Source organism: Neopelma chrysocephalum, unplaced genomic scaffold (genome assembly GCF_003984885.1).
Source record: "Neopelma chrysocephalum unplaced genomic scaffold, ASM398488v2 Primary Assembly neopelma1_67, whole genome shotgun sequence".
NCBI lineage: Eukaryota > Metazoa > Chordata > Aves > Passeriformes > Pipridae > Neopelma > Neopelma chrysocephalum.
In genome coordinates this window covers 1,131,049-1,156,567 of record NW_020897726.1, presented here as the reverse complement: position 1 = coordinate 1,156,567, position 25,519 = coordinate 1,131,049, and the positions used below count along the sequence as shown (strand labels likewise).

Here is a 25,519-nt window from a genome sequence, read left to right as displayed (position 1 = left end):
TTCGCGAAGACTGGCCATTATTATTATAATATCAACAAAATGATATTGTTCTGTGCACATAAAATCCATTTGGTTTAAATAAGCTAGTCAGAGCCTGTAATCTTTTCTTCTCCCTTCCAAATAAATAGCAAGATCTGTCAATTGACTCAAAACCTTGATTATCACGGATGGGATCCTGAAAAATGTGGTTGTCAGTGATATTGTGACACACAGCAGATGTGTCACATGTCTGCATCATACATGCAGAATTTCTCAGTAAAGCTAAAAAGTAGACAGAGATAATTTTCATTTAGATGCCTTCATGAGAAGATTTAGATATAGTCATATGTCTGTTAATAGTGTGGCTTGGAAGAAAGAAAAAAAGCAAAAAAGCAGTAAATGACATGATTATTTCTCACCTCACAATCAGGAGATTGTCCAGCAAGGCCAAGAACAAGAAGCTATGGATCCCATACATAACGTACTGTGCTTTGTTATTCTATTTAATCTATCAGCAAATTACTATTTCCCATATATCCCAAGAAAATAAACAGCAGGATTTACATGTAAGTATACTTCATCAAAATAATAATAGCTTACATTCAGAGTCCACATTCTGGAATGCATATATTCTCTCATCTCATCAGCAGAAACATCCCAAAATACATATGCACAAGTGAGAGAACTAGGCCTGGAAATTTATCTTCATTTTGCAATGTTTCTCTGCCTGTAGATCAGAACAGAGCTTTATATGTCAGCATTTTGGCCAGATGCTCACAAGTCACTGCTGTGGACATGGATTCAGACCAAGTTCTGCTCCTTTGCTCTATCCGTTTTTAAAGAAAAACTAAGCAAAGGAAACATGCATATTAACTCATAACATGAACCCTTCCTTCATCCAGTGTCTACAGGAGAAGAGAAGGTGGAGAAGGAGGAGACTAATCAGGTTCACAATTGACTTAAACACTCTTCTTACTCCATGAAAATAATACGCACTTTCTGAAAGGTAAATGGATGCATTGTTACCAAACGTACCAGGCAGAAGAATGCGCAACTGAACACATCGATGGTTGGGGCAAAAATTCAAACCACTGACACTCCACACATTTAAGGGATGCTTCAAGATTAAAACTCTTCCTCAACCACAACAGAGGGTTCTCAAACTTTCATCTCCTAAAGACCACGTCCATCCTCCAACATTAAGAACAATTCCTGCACTGAATGGGTATAGAGTCACTGCCAATTAAATCTCAAAACTTTCCACACCGTCTCAGATTTTGCTTCAAAGCCTTGAAACTGGACACAACAGAACAGTTACTTCACAGTCAGCTTTTCTTGGTGGCTTTCCTGCCACTTCTCAGTTACTTACCAGCTTGCATTGTGGTCACCTAGACCTGGTTCTGAGGCGCCTCATGTCTTCCAGACCCCGACTTTCCTCCACATGCAACACAGCTCAGGGAAGTGACAAGAATCCCCGGTCACCATATAAATATTGCTAATTCTCTGAGAGATTATGTGAGGCTGACCAAGGGTTGGGCTTTAAGTCATTGGCAGTTTCACAAACCAGCATTTTTACAGATCAATGGCGCATCTGTCCCACAGCTGATCTAATAAAGAGCTCTAGCAGAATGACAGTATTTGCTCTTTTCCATTCCCACTCCTCATTTTCAGACTCACCCAAAGTGCAATGCTAATAGTATTATCAGTCTTCATCTAGAGGAAACAATTATTCCCTTTAAGCACCTGACAATGTTTTTATAAGAACTGAAGTGCTGGCACTATTCTGCTACAAATGCGTACACACGAGCATCACACACCAGTCCTAAGAACTAATGGCAGAATTAGGATTATTTCGTTGGAATGGCCTCGAAAGACACATGGCAGCAGACACCAGTAAATCAGTTGGGCAAGCTGATATCTAAGCCATCTGTGCCAGGGAACTACTGGGCCAGCACCAGATCCTCAGTAGTGTAAGTGAACAGTACTGGCAGAAAGAAGAAGGGGAACTAGGAGAGGTAGGAACACAAGCCATCTCCTGGGAAATCTCCTCTGTAATGGACAGGTGCATGAGACAACAACATCCCCAATGATCTTCCCTTCTAAAGGTGGCAGTCTGGAAAAATCTCTACTGGACACAGAAAGACCTTGTGAACCCAAGAACAGCATAGATGAGGATGGTCCTCCTGCAGTAGGCATTGGATTACATTATTCAGCTTTTATCTCCCTCTTTTCTCCCCCCAAAAATTTGCTGGTCTCATATCTCTAATAACACTTCAAAAGCAGCAACTTCCAATACTGAGTTATCTTCTGTCTGGAATTATGTTTCCTCTTATTTGCTCTGTAACAATGTATCTGAATGAACATATTTTTCCAGACATCTGAAACACCTTTGTACACATTTGGCAAAGTAACTTAAAACACCAGATGAAGTTTTTCTGACCCAGTTCCCTGGTATTATTTAGAAACTGCTTTGACACCTGTACTTCTGGGGTTTTTTCCAAATTCAGTTTTAGGATTTTTTATCTTTATGACATTCCCTCCTACATCTGTTCCCCACCAGCCTTCAGTCACATATCACAACTAACTACACACTAGCTGCTTGCTCCAGCATTAAGCAGATGAGAACTCCATCAAAGTCATCACACACCCTAAGTCAAACACAAGTTCTCAGCACCACCTCAAAGATATTCAGGCCATTTATAAACATTACCCATACCCACTCTCTGGAAATTCTCCACCGTAACATACCACATATCACGACATAAAGCAGTTCAGTAGCCACTAGAGTCCTGCTTCCTAAATATAAACAGAGTCATCAGGAAGCTGACAGCTCAGCCATGACTAGTAATGACTGTACTGTATTTAGACCAATAAAGAATTACTGCACCCGAGAAGAGGGGACAACAAGCAGTCTTTCAAAATCCCTGTTATCACAGGCTGTTCTCTACATATGTCACATACCAACCCCACCTTTTAAGTCTCCAAGGAGTAAAAAGATCAAGGTTTACTCCAAGATCTTACAAAAAGTAACACTGAGTCTCAAAAGAGCAAGATTTTTTCTCTCCTCCATCTCCCATAATTCCTGCAGAAGGAAAAGGTATAGTTCTGTATCTATATTTTCTACATGTACTTCTCTCTCAAGCTACTTACTATAAATAAAACTTAGAAAAATACAGAAAAATTATTTAGTGTATTATGCGCCTTCTGCATTATGGCATTCAAATGCCTCTCATTCATTCTCTACAGAGCCCTTCTCTTTTCCAACTACACCCTTTCCTTTAACTCTTCAAATTCAAAATAATCACTACACAAAAGTTCTGGTTCAGAGATGGGTGTCCTTTAAACCAAGACATTTTTCATGCCAACATCCCACAGAGGGAGTAGCCTTTTCAGTTTGGGGTGAGAGAGACAGACTGTGAGAACAAGCACATTACAGAATCAAGAAGTAACTTGGCAAAACTCCCTCCCCTTTCACACATTTCCACTTCAAACACATGGAAGTTGTTCCATGAGTAAAATAAATGAAATTTGGCTTGCTCAGAGTTGGAGATTCTAAATGTAGTAAGGAGTAGATGAGTATCAAGGATTTTGAGGAGTTCAGAGTATTCATAACACCTCCAAACAGATTCTCATGTACTCACAAGAACTCGCATTCCAGCTTTTCCATCAAAGGAGATTCTTATCTCTATCCCTCAGCCAGCTCACATGCTTTTCCACCAAGCATCTAAATGTCTAGTGTCAGCCAGCTTCAAAGTTACTGGGGGAAGTCAGACGGTATTACGCATGTAGCAGACACAATCACAGTATCCTAATTTCCTAAGAAAGGTGGCCGTGAAAAAGAAATGGTGCTCTTGATATTGGAAAAAATTAACATTAAAATACAGCTAAGCAATGGCAATACAACTGGCTATATAAGAAGCAATAATCGAAGTGATTTGATTTCATTGTGACATTGGTATTGATGTATTTAGTGTGCACACATATGATTGAAGTTCTTAAACCATGACATAAGTGCTTAGAGAAATCAACAACAGAAGGAGAAGAACCAACAGCTCGAGACTGACTGACAATAACTTGGAAATAAATCACAACAAGAAGCAGCTAACCAAAGAAACAGGTTACCAACCTTGTGCTTAGTCACAACATCAACACTGGATGTCATTCCCACAAACATGCTACAATTCAGCCACATGTTACTGGCCTTTATCACATTCAAATGAAAAGGAAAATGTTCCATCATTTTAAGACAGAGTGGACACTTGTTACACCAATGGTCCAAAGACTTCAAAGCAATCCTGGGTAGCTGGAAGTTATTAATCTAAACTTTGACAAACTACTGGAGCACAAATAAAATGTTCACTCAAGGGACATGTTTGTTTACAGACTGCTCCTTTCATGTAGAGCTGCCCCTCAGAGGTGTTCATTTTATCTTGGTATCTAAACTAGATAATCAGCGCTTTGCCTAAAACTGCAAAACAGATGCTAACTGTGCCAAAACCTATACTCAGAGAGTGACACTTAGGTTGCTTCAGAGAACAGGCAAGGTACATTTCAGGATACAAGGAGAAGATGCCTTACTCACTCCCATTCAAATAAATTAACTTTGAAAACAGGGAAGAACAGCTTGCCCCTCCCTCGCCACCCCAGTCATGATACTTCATGACAGAAGAAACCAATCCACAAACCACTGAAAACGCTGAGAATCTTCCCACTGATTTCAGTGCAAGCCCATGTTTCAGTTCCCACAATGTGACCAGTATGACAAAAAGGAACAGACTAAAGATTAAAAAAAGAAAAAAAAAAACAAAACCACATGATTACTTCACTGCTTTGAACGAAAGACTATAGAAAGAGTGGTCTATATCCACTCCTTTATTCATATGAGTCTCTGGAAGATGTCATAACATCTTAGGAAGGTGAGCAGGCTGCCACTAAATCCATTACATGGATTAATTCAAGTGATCTCACAGACCAAAGTTAAAGCTGGCAGCATCTACAGAAAAGAGGTTTTTCCCTCAAAATTTAATCAAAGCAACACAACAGCAGGCAGAAAAAAAATGAGAAATCCTACACTACTCCTTTACAATATTGTGCTCTGACCTTACAGGCTGGACTAAATACACCACTAAGATCCCTGAAACAATTCTACAAATAAAAGTATTTTCTGACATGTAATTCATTCACAGGATTCACTGCTCATGATTCTTTTGGTCTTAATTTACTGGAGAGATTAATTTCATAACCCACAGAAAGCAATTATGTGGTACACTTGCCTGTCATGTTTGACATCTTAATTGTTAGTAGTTTCTCTTGAAAAGAAAGACGACTTCCTGCAGTGCTGTACATTTCTCAGCTACTGTGTGCAATTAAAGCAGGTAAAATAAGAGCCACTGAACAGCTGAATTTTTTCCCCCTCGCCTCTTGAGAGACAAGTAGGCACTTCATGTAGCACCTACAATGCACAGAATAAGCTAACAACTGACTCAGCTGCCAATCCAAACCTTGCAGCTTCATAAGGGTCATCTTTCCTCTTCATCCCACTTTCCCTCCCCCCTCAGAGATTTCAAGTCCCTGCTGGCCAGCTTCTGCTGCTGGTGTTCTGGTCACAATCGGAAAGGCTAAAACACAAGTTCCTCCTTCTCCACCTGTCAAGATCGTAAAGTCTCTTGGCAAGTTCATTGCTACTTGTTCAAGTCCTGCTTCACGGGGCAACCTCCCTGCAGGAAAGGGGAAGCACAGGATGAGAAGAGATAGACAGTAGCTTTCAGCACCATGAAAGGAAAAAGAGTATCTTTCCACTAACCATAAAGGGAGAACATGCTGCTTGTTAAATGCAATTTCTCCTTCAATAGTTGACTATTTCATTTTTTTGTAGTAGGAGACCTACAAAGCTGATATACAGCTTTGGACAGCTTGGACAACTACCTCTTCTCTCTTCTTCTCATCTGATATTCCCACTTACTGTCATCCTAACTTCCTTCGTAACTGCAACCCTGATATATGAATACTACATATACTAATCAGAAGACTAGACTGCTTTCCTTTTATATCACGGTATGGTCTCAGTAGTGTTTTTCAAGATGACCTTCTGAGACCAAAAAATATGCCCACTCCTCTGCTCACAGATACTGTCTCCCTTAGAAGTATGTTTCATTACCACCAGGTATACTACTGTTACCAAAGTCTGTTTCATCTTCTGATCTGAAGGATGCTTGAAAGGAAAGGAATTAAGTGATATGTGGTACAGCCCATTCTCTGATTCACACTTTAGGCTAGAAAATCGCCAAGAACTGTTGTGTTGAATTTGAAGACGGCAACATAAAATCTCAGCACGCTTTTCTTTCTTCTAAGAAATGACACCTAAAACGATGGAACCGATTGATGCTTATGTCACATCAAGCTCTTCCCTACCTACAGGAGATGGAAGAAAATTCTTCTGTGTACCCTTCCCACTAGCCACCTCTTAATGCCTCTGCAGTAGCTCACATCAACAATCTGTCAGATTCCATTGAAAACATATTTGAAAGATTATTTTCCCCCCAACCTCCAAAATTTAAATAAAAATTTGCTCAAATTGTGTCCTGTTCAAGTAAAAAACCAGGTTTAAAGAAAATAAATGCAACCTGCAGATAAACAATCCTGGGGAAGGAGAGGGGACTGAAAAATTGCCATCTTCATAATACAGTTCTTTTTAATGGACCCTTTCAAATTCTCTATCAAATTTAATACGAGGTACTCCCTGGGTAAGTTACAGCACAAATAGATCACTGCAGCCTTCAGAAGAAAATATTGGACAAAAACAGACCAAGGGTTGTAAAACAAGGCTTCAGAGTTTACCAACTACCTATCCACACAGGTTTAACTTCTAGGAGGGAAAAAATTCTATCAGTGTTACAAGAGAAATAAAATAGCTGGGACCACTGTATGATGCAACAAGAGTTCCTGAAAACAGAGCCTGACCCCATGACCTTTACTCCAGATCTGGGAGGGGTCAAGCCAAGTAACAGCTTTCTGGCATGTCAGAAAAGCACAAAACATCTATATTTTACTGCATTTGAGCATCAATGTGTTCTGTTTAGAAAGAGATGAAGTCTGATTTGTTCCAGAATCCAGGACATTACATCATCATTTATTTATTCTAGAATCTGGCATTACACAACAGCTATCTCACTGTAATAAGCCAAGAATTTAAGCTTGCAGCATGCAATGAAGAAGAAAACACAGAAATGCCAGAAGCATAACATCGACACATGAAAATACTTCCATTTGCTTCCAGCTATGGTGGCAGAGGGAAGTACAAGGCAAGTATTGACTACAATATGACAAGTCACCACACCAAGACCTACACTTCTTCCTGCATAAACTTGCTCTGCAGGACAACTTGCACTGACCTGGACCTCTCAGGCACAAATCGTGAGCAGCATATTTTACAAATTAACATGCATATCACATCATAGATAGGTCAAGACCCCAAAGTGATTATATTGAATAATCAATACAACTACCTGCTGGTTTTGTGCTGTTGGGTTGGTTGTTTTTTTGTTTTTTTTTTTTAATTTCCTAAGAAGCATCTCTCTCAGTTGACATACTCATCAAGAAGCCAATGCAGCAGCACTAAGGTGTTCTGTCAAGAGCGATGTTTTTTTCCCCCCTCTGTTACAATACAGGCTTACAATTATGAGAATTACCATTGGCAAAGTTCTATAAAGTATTTTCTCTGCATGCAATATTTATCTGCGTTGAATGGTTGTCAATGACCACCTTCCATACAACATTCAGTTTTATTATATTCCAAAAAAACCCCAGCATTCCATTCAGAGCTTTCAGCTAACAAATTCTTCTGGCAGTTATTTGGAAAATACATTCGAGCAATATGCATGTACTAACACACATGCACATCAAAACATTACTATCTATGGGTTTCTTTTAGAGTTATTGAGAAATACTAAGGCATACCTGGGCTATGTAAGGTACAAAGATATTTAACCTACCTCATCAAAGCTGCTATCTTCTTTCTTCAAGGCTTTAAAATAAAAAGAAAAAAGAAATTGTTATCTGTACTGCATTTCAATGAGCACAAAGTAACTGACACCAGAAAAAACAGAGCATCATTTTCCTGTTATAATAGGAAAGAACTAGCTGGCATGAATAACAATTTTATACTCAAAATCTGAATCTGTAAATGGAATGTAGGACTGCACAGAGTGTTTCCAAGAAAGAAAATTTACATATTTATGAAAAATATTATCCTCTCCGGTTAAAGAAAATAAGAGTTCATAAGGGTGGTTTTTATTTTTTACTTTAATTCCTAGTGAGTGCGAAAACCCTTTATGAAGAGCTTTACTGAACTTCAAATAGGAAAAGTATAATAAACACCTAACCACACATTCAATTTCTCAAGTACTAAAATTTTCTGATGTAGTATGCATTGTAGCAATTTTTTCCTTTTATATTATTTTAATATGCCTTACACTAAAGAAGAGAAGATTTCTTTCTCACATTGGTAACAAGCAACTAATCAACAAACAAGGAAGAGGAAAACAGTGCAGAAAACATGTGAACTGGTAAAGTAAGAAAACAAAAACATGAATAGTTCTGAAGTCATAGCAAAGATAAAGCTGATGAAAAGTTTTCCTTTAGCATACTGGACATCTTTATTGAAATATACAGAAAATTAATTTCTCCAAATCTCCACTGAACCGTGTCAGTCTGAAGGTACGAGACTGGTTCCTTTTCTCTGTGCACCACAACCAAACCCACCAGGGGCAGCGCGTCATGACCTGAAAGTGCTCTTTGTTTCCTTCTCTTGAAGAGCTAAAATTAGATAAACCATTGCATTGATGATTGTGCTGTTTCTTTTCAGTTTAAATCACGAAGGTTTACAATTTGAGTGAGGTCATCTGAAAGACCATATGGTTTGTGCAGTGCTGCCCCAGAAGGGTCCCTCCTCATCGTTTAAGCAGTGTAGTGTTTCTTACACTTCAAATGCATTTACTTCTGCAGGATATAAATACTTAAGTACCTAGCATGGCTGAGGATCTAGGCTCCAGTAGTTTCTTTGCTCTTTTAGATGCTTCTTCTGCCTTCAAATCACTAGTAGTTTCAAAACCAACACCTCTTCTAAAACATGTCTTCAGGAGCAATTGTGTTATCAGCTTAAAAACAAAAAAAACAATCCAAAACAAAAACAATCATAGAAGCTGCATCAGAGGCACAAAAGAGGCAGGACACCTGTGCAAACAGTGCTGCAGCTCCAGAACCTCCACCAAGGGCATCAAGGCAGGAATCCCAGTTATCCTCGTACAGAAAAACAAGGAAGGTCCAGCCTTCCTTTAAACATATCTTCTCTCAAATCTTTGAAGATCACTGTTTTACAGTTACTCATCTAGATTTCATGGTCAGTAAAAAAAAAACAACCAATAAAACAAACCCTGGTATTTTGCTGAGGAGATCTGAGGCACACATTGTAAATTCTTATTTACAAGAATTTAAATAAGAATGGTTTTTTTATAATTTTGAAGGGTGAACAAAACATTTTCAGATTGCCAATCCCAAGTACTCAGAACTATGAGTCAGGACATCCAAAAAAGAAAAAGAAAAGAGAAGAAAGGAAAGAAGAAAGAGAAAAGAAAAAAGAAATAAAAAGAAAGAAAGAAAAGGAAGAAAGGAAAAGAAAAAGAAAGAAAGAAAAAGAAAGAAAAAGAATAAGAAAGAAAGAAAGAAAGAAAGAAAGAAAAAGAAAAAGAAAAAGAAAAAGAAAAAAAGAAAGAAAAAAGAAAGAGAGAAAGGAAGAAACTGAGAAAGGAAGAAAGAATCCACTCCACGTTGTGGAACACTTTTTAAGAATACACTTTTTATCTTCTCAATTACAGTTCAGGTCACAATGACTTACAAGCCATAAATTAGTATATGACACACCGAGGTCATGCTTTTCTCCCTTACCAAAACACAAGATTTTCACATGATCAAAACATTCCAGAAATAGCCAAACTACAGACTGCTAAACAAAATTCACCACATTACAGAAGAAGAAATGGGAATCTTTCATCACTGCACATATTTCACTTGTCTTTAACATCTACCTTTGACTGATAGAGGGCCTTTAAGAATCACCAAAGAAAATGAGAGTTCTGGCCACCCTTTTAATAAGATTCTGTTTAATAATATTATCAGTCCCAACCAATTCACTACATAGCATTTCCAAAAGAAAACATCAAAGCAGCATATTTTATACAACAAACTGTATTAGAAATATTTTTTTTCTCCTCAGTGCAACCCTTTTGTTTTTAAACTGGTAAAAAAAAAAGCTCTGCTGAACTTAAAAAAAAAATAAACTGTTTACAAATGAACTTCTCATTATCTCAGGTATGTGAGCTATGTGTATGTACATCAGAGGAGATTAGTGGAGATAACCTTTGTATTAGTGAGAAGCTACTAACAAAGCCCAGGGATGCTCAGAAGGGCCACAGACTGCTTTCAGCACACTGTGATCAATCTCATCAATGTTTTCTCTTTCTTTCTTCCTTCCTTTCCTTGCAACTGGGTGTTAGTTTTTGACTAAAGAAATTGTATAAGAAAACAGAAGTTAAGTGGCGTCAGCTGAAATCTCCAATACGATTTTGGTACTATATGAATTTCAACAAATGCATAGCTAAGAACTCTTTACATAACTAAATTACTAATATTAATTTTATAAAATTACTCATTATTAATTTTAATTACATAATTATCAAAGTAAAAAACTAAGAACGAACCCTAATAAAGGTTTAAATGCTAAATTAAACAGTGAGTCAACTGAATCTTAACATACAGTTATGATGCATGCATTTATATGGCCAACAGAGTATGTAAGGAAGCTAGATTTTTTAAATTAATATGGATGTTTGAATAAAAATGGATAGGGTGACAGAAACATATCAATGAAAAGAATGATGTAAACTTTTCATATTCTTAGTAATATAAGTTCTTTATGATGAGATAAATTTTAGAGGGACACTCCTTGAAATACCAGACAATTTCTGCCAGGAGAAAAGGGTACCTTAGCTGCAAAGAGAGCTCATTTCTCTAGAACTGGGAGCATGTATTTTCTACAGCAAAAAGCCACCCTGTCTGTTTTAGAACATAAACTTCAATTTAGCACCACAGGCCACACACATTTCCTCCACCATACCACAGTGCTGTATCATCCTTTGCCAGATTTGCACATAATGACACAAAGCGAATGCTAAGGAAAAGGCTCAGTGATGGGTAATTTCATACATCACATTTTTCAGCTCAGCAAAATAAACATTTTCAGTAATAGGTACTCTAACAGTTATGGGACTGATCACAGTTTTGTGTGATGAGCCAGATCTTCATCACCCTCTGCCAGCCACTGGAAAGCCAATGGCTCCAAAGCATCGATTCACAGGTGAGAAAATGGGCCAGGTCTACTTGAGCCTGCCATTGGTACTCTTTGGGCTCTGCTGTGCCCCAGGAATAACTACAATAGCTTTATCTGGAGATGTTGGGGAAATAGCTTCAAATATTACTTAACATAGTTTAGTACACTGTAAAAAAAAAATCTTGTAAATTAATTGCAGATATAACCTCTCAAATAGTATTACTTGGTGGGGAGAAGGCAGTCTGAAAGGTGGTTTATTGAGTACTAACCTGCAAACCCTAAGGAAAAAAAAAACCACTGCCAATGACAATTAGGATACATTTCCACCACTCTTATCCAAGAGGCTAATATAAACTTTGGTATTGAAATCTGGTATCAAAGTTTGGGATCTTGCAGTATTGAGAGAATTGTATTTGGCAGACGGAAGACTGCAAACACAGCAGGGAGGCCTAGCGGTGACTTACCATTTAAAGAATGATCATTAGATCTTCCCTACTGCAGCACATGAAGGTTTGACTCCCTAATTATTTGATTCAAACACCATATTACTCTCATATCATTTATATGACTACGCTCATGATGCTATGTTGTGTACTTAAACCTGTGAAAACACAGAAACTGCAGCAGAACAAGAAAAGTTAATAGATCATGTTTATTTTATAGAATCACTGAATGGTTGGGGTTGAAATAAACCTTAAAGATCATCCCAACCCCCTTGCCATGGGCAGGGACAACTTACAGTAGACCAAGTTGCTCAAAGCCCCATCCAACCTAGCCTTGAACACTGTCGGGAATTTACTATTTATAATAAATCACGACTGAACAGATGACTGACAAAATTACAATTAGATACCCAAAAAATTTGTAATTTGTTAATCTCACCAAGCAACAAGCTCTTACGAAAAGAACTTTAAAACCCATGTGAAAAATACCCAGAAAGACTTTTTCCAATGAGGTTTTGGTTTCCTTTCCTCCACTTCAATATAAGAGTTAAGTACAGCACATGTTTTAACCAAGGATTTCCTGGTATGCAAGTTTAGAGTTTCTTTGCTTGGGCTTATCTGTGTCTCTGGTATCAGAAATGGACTATGTTCAAACCTCATACAGATAAATTAGAAGTTTTTTCGCTCAAAGTGCAGTTACCAGAATGATGGTCAAAATATTAGAGCACCTGAAGATTGAAAAATCTTGCTGGTAGCAGCTGTTTTAAACACAAAACAACCACCAGTAAACAAACAAACAAACCCCTCACCCAACCACACTCCTACACTTCTGCACATATACACAGAGAACTGGAGGAGCTGTAAGACATAAAAATCCATGTACCTAAAATCAGGCCAGAGCTCCCAAGGAAACTAAAAGGTTGTTTCATTTGTGCAAAATGACAAAAATAGATGATCACCCAACCGAGCCAACTAAAACATGCAGAAATTACCAGCCAGAGGGGCCTTGCTCCCTAAAAGGCATTAACAGGACTGTCACTGTTACAACAAAGCAGCATCCTCATTCAAAACATTTTCTTTGTTAATGACTTCCACCCTTAGTAAAACCTTTCCATAGTTCTGTGGAAGAGTGCCTCTCTGCATCTACACACGCACAGAGACACACATCAGACCAAACACCTGACTGCCTCACTTTTTTTGTAATCAAAGAAAGTTAAACATATTTTACAAGTTTAAGACTGGTGATAGATGAAAGCTATTTTCATACAGGGTCAGAGAGATTCATAACGGTGACTTGACATTTGCTTCACAATTGTAACTTTGCATTTACCCTTGAACTCTCTGGTTTACAAATATGAATGAGCTTTTCTCAGTCTTTTTCATCTTGCAATAGGACAATAAAAATACCTGATTTTAAATCCGATCATACACTTAAAAGCTTGCAGTCCTTAAAAGCTAAAGGTGGTACACTGAATGCATACACAACATGTTAAAAATCATAATGCTCAAGTACTCCAGTGCACCTCCTCGGTAGGGTTATTGAGGAAGAAAAGTGCCACAGCTCATGGCTGCGGCACAGGCACTTCACGTTCTCTCACGGGGACAAAAGGCCCTGCAAATTGACCCAGGTCTGCCAGCCCGACTGACTGTAAGGAGAAAGATCTCAGTGGGAAGACCAATGGGCGAGGGCTGTGGAAGGGCCCTTACAGAAGGTCTGCAAGGACAGGGGCTGCTGCATCTGCTCACAGGTATTACAGCACTATCTCCAGCTGCTTTGCTCGGCCAACTCGGGGGTACTTCACAGCTCCTCTGATGTACATTCTCTCCCTACTCAGCTGCGTGTTGATGCTCTTAGCAGGAATTAACGTTTTAAACAGTGAATTAAGCATCACAGAGTGCCAAAGACTAAGAGGAACACCAGTCCAAGCAGACCAGAACTCTTTGGCATTGCTCCCGGTAAAAAAGTCAACTGCAAAATAAACTGGTGTCAAAACCAAACACGATGTGGTGATACCAGGAGGTAACGTGCAGCGGCATTCAGATGAGGCTACCTCACGATGCTTTCTGTCAGTGACAGAACCACAAGACTTCGCAGCAGATGACAGACTGACTTCTTTTGTCTGGCATCCTAAATCCCTGGACTGCCGTTACCTTCTTCAGCATCTCACTCCTCAACTAAAAACAACCTGCAGCCCGCACAAATTACCAGACCTGCAACAAATCGAAAATAACCGATTGCTTTTGGTCGAGGTTTCCCTTTGGCAGCGGGGGCACGTGAGCCAACTCTCATTTATAGTTAGTTCTTCCCAGCCGATTTTGGGCTAACTCCATCACAGACCCATACAGCACTGCTGGGACTGCAAGAGTTGTTATTTTCCCGAGCTTTCTTGCCAAGAAACGTCATTCGGGGACGGTGTCGGCGTGCGTGTTCCCAGCCTGGCAGCGCTAACCCACCGCCCCCTCCCCGTCGGGACCCCCGGGCGCCGGGCAGCGCCGGCAGGGCCCGGCCGCGGGACTCACCTATTCGGCCGAAGCTCTCCGATAAAGTTCTCCGCAACTTTTTCATCCTGCTGATCTTCTCGGCGGACTGCGAGTCGATCATGTCACACATCGGGGGGCGACCCACCCCTGCTCGACTGCCGCCACCCCTGCTGCCCTGACTCCCGGGGAGACAACTCCCCTACGGCTCGGGGGCTCCCCCCTGCCCCGAGAAGCCGCCGAGCGCCGCGGGACAGCCCCGGTCCCGCCCGGGAGAGGAGCCCTACGCCGTGGCCGCGGCTGCTGCTGCTGCTGCTCGGCTCGGCGCCGCCACCGCCCGGCTCATCGCCCCGTCCCGCCCCCTCCTCGGGCTGCCCCGGCACAGCCAGACAAGGCGGGCAAGGCGAGGGAGGACTCGGGGCGCCGAGCAGAGATGGAGGAGCGAAAGGAAAGTCCGGCGAGGGGCTGCGGGCGCCGGCGACGGGAGGGTGGAAAGGAGGGAGGGAGGGTGCATTGAGAGAAAGGAGGAGGAGGAGCCTGGGCGGGCCGGGGAGCCCCGGGGAGGAAGGGCGGCGGCGGCGGGGGCGTGAAGGGGGCCGGCGGCGAGCGCTGGGGCCGCGCCGAGGGATGCGCTGTCTGCGGCGCGTCCCGGGGGAGCTTTTCGGGCAGGGGCAGCGCGGAAAGGAGTGTGCGGTGGCGTTTGCCGGCGGAGCAGATGCCTCGTGTCCTCCCGGGGGTGTCCGCGCCCCCCGCTGCTGCATCTCGGTCTCTGGGGACGCGCTGCGGTGCCCCCGGGCCGGCGGGGCCGGCGCTGCCGAGGGAGCGCTGCTCGCCCCCGGGCCGAGGCTGCCCGAGGCGGGTGCGAGTCGTGGGGGTTTGGCGGCGGGAGAAGGAGCCCGCCCGGTCTGACCCGTGGGACGGCGCCCCTGCTGCTGTGGTGGGAAATCATTTCTGGGTGGGAAATGGGCACCGCGCTCACAGTAAGCATCCGGCCCGTTAAGTTGAAACTTGGGCTCCTCTCCATGTGCGTCTCCAAGCACAGCTCTATATGCGCCTTCCAAGTGCGTTAGCCTGCAACTTAACGAGTGTTGGGAGCTTTTGATCTTGTTAACTCACTTGAACCAACGTTATTGAAAAATAAACCAGTTTAACCCATCAAGATGGATGGTCATATCTACTCTAAAATATAAAGCAGGTACTTTTCGAGAACAATACATGTTAGGTAACACGAAGCCAAGGTTTGTGTGGTTCAAATTGTATTTTAATGCATGTTATCTGGTTAAAATGAACTTGGGTTTTAATGAGGCTAGCTAACACATTTTACTGGGATTATACAGTGTCTAAGCTCAGTTTTAGAAGCACATTTGTCTAGACAAGTGTTTAGGTGAGTTGGGTTCAAGCCATCTGCAACTCTATGCTCTAGGATTGGACCTTTCTGTTACAATGCAACGGGGTGGACAGTATAGAGCATCTCAAGGTGCAACTCTATAATTATCTACTTTAATCTACTGTATGTAGACTGCATCTGTCTCTTGTGGCATAAAAGATAATGGGAACTTGTCTTGCTATAGAAGCGGTACAGTAACACGGGTAAAATGTCTTATGCACAACCCCTGAATCTACGGACAGTTTAATAAAAAGGTTTTCAGAAGCCTGATTCCTGTTGACCTGCTAACATCTTTGAAACAGGAACTAAAATGGCATTTTCAATGTTGTCTATGTTATATTATGGAAGGAAATTGAGAACGAGTGGAAACTGGAACACTGCAGAGAGCAATGCAGGGAAAAGGAGGAGAAATAAAAACTAGGAAGAAACAGGCAAGGGGGCTAGAAGGAAAAAGGGAGGGAGGACAGAGGTATTTAAGGATGTTTAATTCAATTACTGCAAAAAATGACATTTAAGTCCTTAATAATAGCTGATAGTTTGATCTTTGTTTAAATCTAACTAACTACGCCTGCTCTGAGTGGAGAGGAAAATGCCATCATCGTAAATAAAATATTCTGGTCCAGGAGCTGAAACTGAGTTCAGCATTTGAGCCCTTTGCATTTTCTGTGCATGCCATTCACTCTGTGCAGCCCTGCTGCTCGGCTGAGGTTTGTATCAACACCACTATAATTCAGTCTGTGGCTTGCTTTCAGCAATTAGGGATATCATTTCTGAGAGCTTCTCAGGAACCTGTAATTAACCATGCTTAATTGATAGATGCTGTCTTACGTAGTGAATTAGCCTAGATCCTAGCACCTAGTGAATTTGGAATGATATTCCCATTTTTCTCCCTATGTCTAGGTAAACTATCACTTTATCACTTGTGAAGGATAAGTCTCTGCCAGGTACTGCAGTGGGTTCAGCTTTCTTAGAAGAATAGGCAACCAAACATTTCTAATAGGCATCTGGCTTTGCAGCAGCTTGGAATGATCTACAAGCATGTGTCAGGGTCTTTTAAATCAATGAAAATTTTGTCTAAATTAGACACCAGTGTGGTGCCAGTGAGAGAAACCCAGGTCTTGTCTTCTGAAAATTGTACAACCTCAGGATGCAGAGGTGTTACACAGACTTTCTCCTCCAGATGACGGATGATCTTCCAGCTGTGCACAGATTCTCAAAATGCACACTGCAATTCATGTCATTTTTCCCTCCGTGGTCTTTACTCAACAGAAATATTTCTAAGTCCTTCCTTCTTTGTTCTTTCCCCAACCCAAACCTCTTCTGTTTCCAAGGGCACTAGTGTTGAAAATTCATTGAATCCAGGAATGTGGAATCACTTTTGTAGCTTTGATCAAGCTCATAAGCTGGTGGTTCCTATTTCTCATCTCTGTATTTCCATCACCCAACTCAGGAAACCAGTAAAGCAGAAACATGTAATTTGTAAACCACAGAGATAGCAGCTACTCTGATGATGATGTTTTGCTTCCTTGTAGGGACAGGCTTTCAGCTCTGGTTTTATATTTAAGTCTGCAATTTGTGGTATAAAAAAATTTACATGAAAAACATGCAAAATGATACTGCTTTTTGCTTTTTGCTGCCTTCTTTCACAAGCCTCTACCAAGTTAAAGCATGTTTGCATTTAATGGGGCATCTAGATAATAAAAAGCCAGACGTTATTTACAGCATCCTTTCTCACATCAGCTCCCCGAAGACACACCCTAAACAAAAACTGCTTGCAGTTACTTTATGACCCAAGCATCTCCTTGCCTGGCTTTGGTAAGAACACCCTGTAAATCCTGGCCTCCGCTGCTAACACTGAGTCATGCTGAATCACTCTACAAATGTAAGTATTATCAAGTGCAGGAAAAATAGTTGCCAAGATATCACTTGTAAGTTGGACAACAGGAAACATTTGCCTCCCTATATCATGCGAGCCAGAGAGCTTCATCATTTCAGTGTTTCACACTGAGGCATAGGTTATTTCTGAAGAAGGGGAGAGAGCAGGACTGGCAGTTTGTTCATTATTGTGTAAAAGAACATATTGTTTGGAGCTCTAAGCAGTGTGGTCATGGGCCCGGAGCACAGGGTGTGCCAGCAGTCTCCTTGCTGCAGATGGAGCAGCCGTGGTTGCGCTATTCATTACTTGCAGGGTAAGATGAAACGACAAAAAGTAAATCTGTGATGCATGGTGCAGATGGTGGCTCAGGGTGTAATGCAGATCTGTGCACTTTCCAGATCTCAGGGCATTTGCTGTTGATTTTACGGGGTAATTTTATGTGGTCTGAGCTCTCTCTAAACCCCAGTGTTTGTCATGTCCCCCTCACCCATCCCCCACCTCCATAACGTTTCTCCTTAGGGGCTCTTGAAAGGCAGTGTACTTAAGTTACATTCCTGGGCCAAGTGTTTGAATTTCAGAAACCTTAGGAGCACATAAACAAGCAGTGTGTGTTTGTGGAAGAGGTGGTTAATGCTGTAGATTTGGAGTGTTATGTGGGCACAGTAAGACCTTGCATGAAGTGGTCTGTCCAGGGAGTAAGACTCTCTGGGGTGATGCGATAGTCAGTGTAACTCCCCTGGAGAGAGAACAGTCTTGTCAGGCCTTCTGCTGCCAGTATAAAGTAGATTTTCATAAATCTCTCTGGCTGGAGACATTCTCCGTTAGGCCAGTCTGCTCACCTTGAAAAGATCTCTCAGCTGCAGCGTCTGGGACCTGAGCGCTTGGAGCTGTGTTGCTTGTTAACACAGCAATCTTTTCATGACCCTCCGGTGATGAAGATGGATGTAAAGTCACATAACGCTCCCCCTCCTCACCCTGTCCCCACAGTCTCACTTTCACTTGTCCTCTAATAATACTCAATCCAAGATGACTGTTGTCTGAAGAGAAAGCCAGGCTCTGCTAACACAAATGGTGCTGTATCCTTAGGGACACAACCTTTAAGCTCTGCCAGCAAAACGTATTAGTGACAAAAAGTAAACTTTGGCAATTACAGAACAGTACCTGTGTAATCTATATCCACATCAGAACTTGTTCCCCCAAAAAGGTCTCAGAGCTGACATATCATGTGTTACCGTACTGGTGATTGTCATGAAATCCCAGTTTTTATTAACCTGGGTAAATTTCCCCTTGTTGATATTCCATGCATCCCTGCTGATGAATGGAGGGCACACAGGCCCTCCAGCCTGGCTGCTGTCACCAAACCCTGCTCTGTGGGGGAGGAAGGGATAAGTTAGGGTTCATACACGATTCCAAAGCCATAATGGAAAAAAGTGTTTTTCCTGGTGCCTTATGTTTGGCTGCTGGTTAGAAGTGACCTGCTGAGCCACCCATGGTTTACATCTCTAGTACCCTCTCGTGGTCACTTTATTTCATGTACCAATAATGTGTGGGGTCACTTGCTTTCTGTTTCATTCTTACTTTGCACCATCACATCAGGGGTGAAATGGCTACAGGTGGAACACAGCATCTTTAACTTTGAAGCTTGTAGTTCCTGTCCCTGTTAGGCAGCTTTCCTGTGGCGTACATGAGTAGTTCATCTCTTGGGAAGCATGAATTCTTTTTGGTTTGGCCATGACATAGAGTTGTGGGTTAACCACGATAGGCAGCTGAGCGCTGCACAGCTGCTTACTCATACCCACAGAATATAAAAGTAAGAGCAAACATGAGAAAACTCGTGGGTTGATAATTTTAAAAGCAAAGAAGCAGCAGAATAAGAAAGAAAATAAAAAATAAGTGACATGAGCAATCACTTGCCACATTCCCAAGGCAGAGTGATGCCCTGCCTGTTTCTGAGGCAAGAGATGGCTAATTTACCTAAACTCTGCTCCTCTCCAGTGTACTGCTGAGCATATCATTATATGGCTTGGAATGTCACTTTGGACAGTTTGGGTCATCTATTTGGTTGTAACCCCTCCTCACTTCTTGTACATCCCTAATCTATTCACTGGTTGGGCAGCATGAGAAACAGAGATGGCCTTGATGCTGTACAAGCACTGCCCAGCAATAGCTAAAGCAGTAGTCTATTATCAGCATTGTTTTGGTAATAAATCTAAAACACAGCATCCTACAAGCTGCCATGAAGAGAATTAACTCCATCCCAGCCAGATCCAGTACACAGAGAGGGATGGAAATCACACTGACGATAGTGAGCGCAGAGAAAAAAAAAGTCATGACAATGTGTCAGAAACCTACATACTTCAAAGTAACATAATTATTGATTATAAACTTAAAGCTTTTACAGTATATGCTACTGTAGAAATTGTGCCATCTCAGAGATTCTGCTGGGCAAGTATACGTACATTAGATTTGCAGGAATGAGCTGAGTTTAACATCACCTGGCTACCTAGCAACATAGCATTGATGCTGAATGTTGTTCCTGTGAAATAAGTGGAAACACCTTTTAACAAGCTCTTTTTTCTTGTGCCATCTTGATAAAAGTCTAGTAAAAGGGAAAATGGGATTTAATATGTAATGGCCTCAACCACTGTGATATCAGATCCCAATGTTTTGAAGCCACCAAAATGTTCAACAAATACTCTCATGATGAAAACATTGCAAAATAAAACAGCAGGAGGGCTGGGGTTGATCCACTTAGATGCACTCAAAAAGCATGTGTGAATCATGTCATTTGATCATAAACATTGAATAAAGGGTGTTTACTGTAACATCATTGCTTTTCTTTGCAGAAAAATCTCATCGGCACTGTAGCACTATGTGTACAATTGGAAGGTCTGTGCCTCTACATATATAAAGCCCAACTGGATGGGGCTGGGAAAATATCATAACTGGCATGTGCAGTGAGGGGAACTTTCTTATGGGCAAGGGTCTCTTGTACATAACCCATGATTTTGAAAACACATAGGCACACAAAGCCAGTTTATTCTGGGTGTGAATATTTAAGTGCTACATGTAAAATTAAAAACCCATATATTGATATCTCATAGAAACAAGATTGAAATATTAACCCCACTTTATTTCTAAGACCTCTCAACTTTTTCTTGATTTGTTTTTGGAATTTTTCCCCATTTCTTATCTAGTTAAATAATTTGCAATTACTATAATTTACATCAGATATTAGAGAAGCGTGCTAGAGAAGCAGTATTATTGAATGGATTCCATTTATTCATATCTCTCTGTTTCTTTTTGGACTGCTCGAGTCTGTAGGACAGAGCGTAATGGGAATGTTACTTCCCTGTGCAGAGAGAAGCTCTCTCTCAAAAATAATACAAAACATTTGCAAGTCTTATATATGAAAGGCTGCTTTGTCAAAATGGAGATTTGCCCTCTTAATATGAAAATCTAGATGGACTTCAGGCATGCAAGCAACCACTGTTGCTTTCCACTCAGTTCTATCCCAAAATCAGCACCTAAGCCAGTTAAAAACAGTCCAGCCCAGCCCACACGCCACTCTGCTGATGGAAGATTTCAGAAACTGTATCTTACAGTTTTATTTAGTTCCTATCACTGTGGTAACGAAGTGCTGCACAAAATTAAGTACCACAGAATCACAACTGAGTACTGTCCTTTGCTACCAGATCACAATATAGTTGGTTTTCATAGAGTCAGCACAAATGAGCACTCCAGGTCTCTCAACTCAGCTCTTTCTTACAATGCAATAGCAGTATAGGCTCTGGTTGCTGTTTAAGGGGCTTATGTAGTGATCAGGAGCCACACAGAAGTGATATCTGCTCAGGGAATGTGTTCCCCTCACTGCACATGCCAGTTATGATATTTTCCTGTCACAAAAGTGTTGCAGTCAATGGAAGACTGTCGCAGTAGATGTGATAGTTGGAGAACTGTAGTACGCATCATCTGCAAAATGAGTCAGAAGCACAGGGCACGGCAAATTGGCCACTATGGAGTATAACTCCCAGGAAATATGAGGTTTTGAGGAAGATGAAAGAGAGGCTTTGTGCTTCTTTAAAGCCCTGCTTCCAGGAGTTAGGGAAAAAGCATAAAGACATTTCAAGGAAAATTCAACTAAAGAAGAGTTGGAAACACTAATTAGAGGCAGGGGTTGGTGCCACCGCAGAACTTAAGAAGTGCATGGATTTATGTAATTAGGAGATTTAAAAGGAAAGAAAAGGTGGGGGTGTTTAATGCAGCAGAAGGTGGAGAGGCAGCAGAAAGAAACAAAGTGGCAAAGAAATACTCAGTATGATATGCGGGAAATATGACCTATAAAACAGATTTTGGAAGCAGGATAAAGAACCTTTGTCAAACCTGAAGGCTAGGAGCTTGTGGCAGCCAGCCTGTGAGCTGAAGAGAGTTATAGTTGCATGAAGGAAGAGGAAATGCCACATTGGACAAGAAGTAGCTGCCGGATTTAAAAAGCCTGGATCCTTGTGAAAATTAGATGTGACAATTTCCTCAGTATTTTTTTAAATAATGTGTGGAGTAAATGCTAAAAGGTGAAACCTCCTGCAAAATTAGGAGGAGAAAAGCCCAGGTTATTGTATTAAATTTGTGATGGACTCCAGGCACACCAACTAATTATGGCACTTGTGACAGTCTTGTCAGGACAGTGCTGTGAAAACTCACAGTGGCTGACCTATAAGCCAGGTGACAACACAAGCTATTTTAATGAAGAGTTGTTCATACAAACTAGCAATAAACAAGTCAGAGCAGAGAGCATCTGCATTAGATTTAGTGGAATCTTCATTCAGTTCACTCCTGCAGCCTGTGCTATCCAGAGCTCATTTCATCCATTGCCTGAGCACTGTCTGACCAGGGCTGCACAGCAACAGCCCCCACTGGGATCCTGCTGCCTCTTGGAGGAATTGTATGTAAAATATACAGCTCTCCAAAGGCAATGAAAAAATGGAATCATGAACAAATATTGCCGGATCATGGTGCTAATAACATCAAGGCCATGGGTTTGATCCCCATATGGGTCATTCACTTAAGAGTTGGACTTGATGATCCTTGTGGGTCCCTCCCAACTCAGAATATTCTGTGATGCTGTGATTCTGTGAGATGTGCTGGGTGGAGGGAGCGCTCTCCAAGGGCTGAGCAGTCTCTCTGAAACACGCATTTTTGAGGTACCGGAGCTGGAAGCAAGGAGGCACGTCAGAGGGGGGTGGGTGAGAAGACATGAAGAGGAAGGCAGTGGACTGGGACAATTCAGCTGAACACGCAAGAGGAGCTAAGAGAGAAGCAGGTTCAGATCTGAGCAGAAGTCAGTCTGAGACAGAGAGGAAGACCTACGAGTCATCCCTGCAAAGCTGTAAGCCAGAACTGCAGTGTGGCTTTGGAATTTAATGATAAGAGGTCCTAGTATCCCACTGACCTCTCAAATTAATTACTTTTGTTGGTCTATATGTAAACATGGATTATTACAAGATAAGTCTGCTTGCATCTGTAATGAATTGATCCCAAAACACATGCAATATTGCAAATAACTTTATGCAAAGTTTGTATTTTTTTATTATTTACCTTACTGAGGATTTAAAGATCAGATTTAAAAACCACTGATTTCAAGCCCGAGACACACTCACGTCCGCTAACAACAAATTTGGAACAAAGTACCTAAAATCTTTGAATGAAAATTTAGATGAAAATAAGTAGGTGATTCAGAACTAATTCCAATTTTTATTTCTAAGTGTACATACAAAAAATTTACCAGTCACAAGGTACTCTAGGAGGACTTCACTTACTTGTACAAACATTTTCAGAATATGTATTTTATGTTTCTCCATGATAAGTAGACGCATATATAAAATGTGGCAAAATGGACAGGACTGTCAGTGTGATTCAGTTTATTACAATAAGAGTTTAGAAAGTAGGCAATCCCACATTACTTGCTAAAGTATTTACAATATTTCTGAAATTCCTCTTGCAGTTACACTCATCCAGAACGGATGTGTCTGAAAGTTTTATAAAAAGTGATACACAATATAAATAAGTGCATATACCCAGGGGAAAAAATCCCCGAGGAGTGATTTGGAAGACAAATTCACTGCAAAGTAATTTTTTTCTGGCTAAAGCTTCACTTGACAGAGTCCCTGCTGGGAAAAATGTCTTTCAGGAAAAAAAGTTTGTGAGTGACACAGTCCTAAGGAAAGCCCCTGATAATTCCAGCTTCCTGAGTTCACAAAACAAGTCTCTCATAATTGCATGTGGTGCTCCAAGCATCCCAAAGGAGGTGACACTAAGCCCTCATTCCTCCACACCAATTAAATGAAACAAAACCTCTATTGCCTTAGACCCTTCTTTTCACCTAGTTCCTCAGGTTCATAGATAGCTACTTTGACATAGAAGAACCTTAAACCTTACATTTTATAAAAATTTATCAGTCTATTTTTCAATTGCTATTGAGAACAGAAAAAGATGGAAAGCCAGTAAATCAAAATAACTCATGACCTCACAAAAAGCTCCTTGTTATGAGAGAAACAGAAGACAAAAGAGACTATCAAGCAGAAGGGAGTATATTCTGGACATTGTTCAGGATAAAAAAGACTAGGAGGTGATGGACATAGTTCTTCAGGGAACAGACAGATATGGTCAGCTGTAGTCAGCTGCACCAGAGCGAGGAGAAGAACTTCTCAGCAGTGATATGTAGATCCTGGGTAACTTCTCTCTATTTATTTACTGCACGAGAGAGATATTCCTGGTGCTGTTTCTAAACCGTTGATTATTTTGGACCTTCAAACCAGCAGTATTGTAGTGCCCAAACATTGCTACAAGCCAGATCCTTCTCCAATGTGCTTCAAGGCACAGCAACCAGACAGACCTGCTGCTCTCAAAGGGTTCATTGGATTCTGCAGCTCCAGATACTGTAAAGAGATAGACATTTTCTGTCATTTAACCTTGTTCAAATTTGCTTTTCTTTATTGTTTACTAGAAACAGGATGATTCCATAGCATCACTCTGTTTTTTCCCCTTTTACACTGAAGATTAGAGGTTGGCCTTGGAAAGTGATAGCCAGTGACCTAGCAAGGCTTTCTGTGGTGCAATCTTGTCCAAAGATTATCTGCCTTTTCAAATAAACAATTCAGCTGCTGTGATTCATGGTCTGTGTTTGATGTCAACAAGAACATTGGTCCCACTAATGACAAACAGCTCAGGCTGCATCTAGCCTTCTGTCCAGCTGAGCAGCTTTCATGTTGAGTAAAACCAGTTTTGAATCATAGATCTTCAGAGAATAACTTAGAAGACTTGCTTTACCGTGTTCAAAATTAATTAAAAAGATACCTGATACTTTGTGTCTTGCTGCAAGTCCCAATTACGAAGTTTTGCTCCTTGGTGCTTCAGTATTCTCTTTCATTAAGTTTATTTTTATCTGTCTTAATTTGGCCAAAATCATGTATCTGTATTTCAGAAAGTCATGTGTCTGTATTTTAGAAGAGAAGTTCATCAGGTTCATCTAGGGGATAAAAGGAAAAATGTATTTCTAATCTATTTGGTGTACTGAAAAGAATGTCAGGATGGAAATTTGTTATAAAAGACAGGTTTATGGCTCCTTTTTTTGCTTCACAACATGATCTAATTAGGTACTTGTTCAAATGACAGCTCCCTTGTGATTATCATTTAAGAAAAGTGCTAACCAATGCAATGATCAAAACCAACACTGTAGAACAATTCCATCATATTCAGGATCCAAGTCCATCACAGGACTGTCTGATCACCAGATTTGCTGGTGTCTAGCCTGAGGGCATTGAATACTTTCTCTGACTGACACGTTCATGTCTATTTGCAGAGTCTATCTATTCGTGCTTTCCAAAGTTTAAAATTCTTTTGAAAGAAAAATCTTTCCTCATGAATGAAAACTAAGCCAGCACTGTGCTTTTCTTCCAATGGCCAACACCCCCAGG

At 41.0% G+C, this 25,519-nt stretch overlaps 1 protein-coding gene across 1 annotated transcript in view; it reads right to left on the bottom strand.

The window, feature by feature from the left end:
* Positions 1–14,707, bottom strand: part of CDK14 (cyclin dependent kinase 14) — a 313,384-nt gene extending 298,677 nt beyond the window's left edge. Inside the window, exons 1-2 of the mRNA XM_027684701.1 lie at positions 14,326–14,707; positions 7,971–8,002 (exon numbers count right to left, since the gene is read on the bottom strand). Of these exons, the coding sequence (XP_027540502.1) occupies positions 7,971–8,002; positions 14,326–14,416 (123 nt within the window). The 5' untranslated portion in view covers positions 14,417–14,707. The remainder of the gene's footprint in view (positions 1–7,970; positions 8,003–14,325) is intronic.
* Between the last annotated feature and the right edge of the window lie 10,812 nt (positions 14,708–25,519).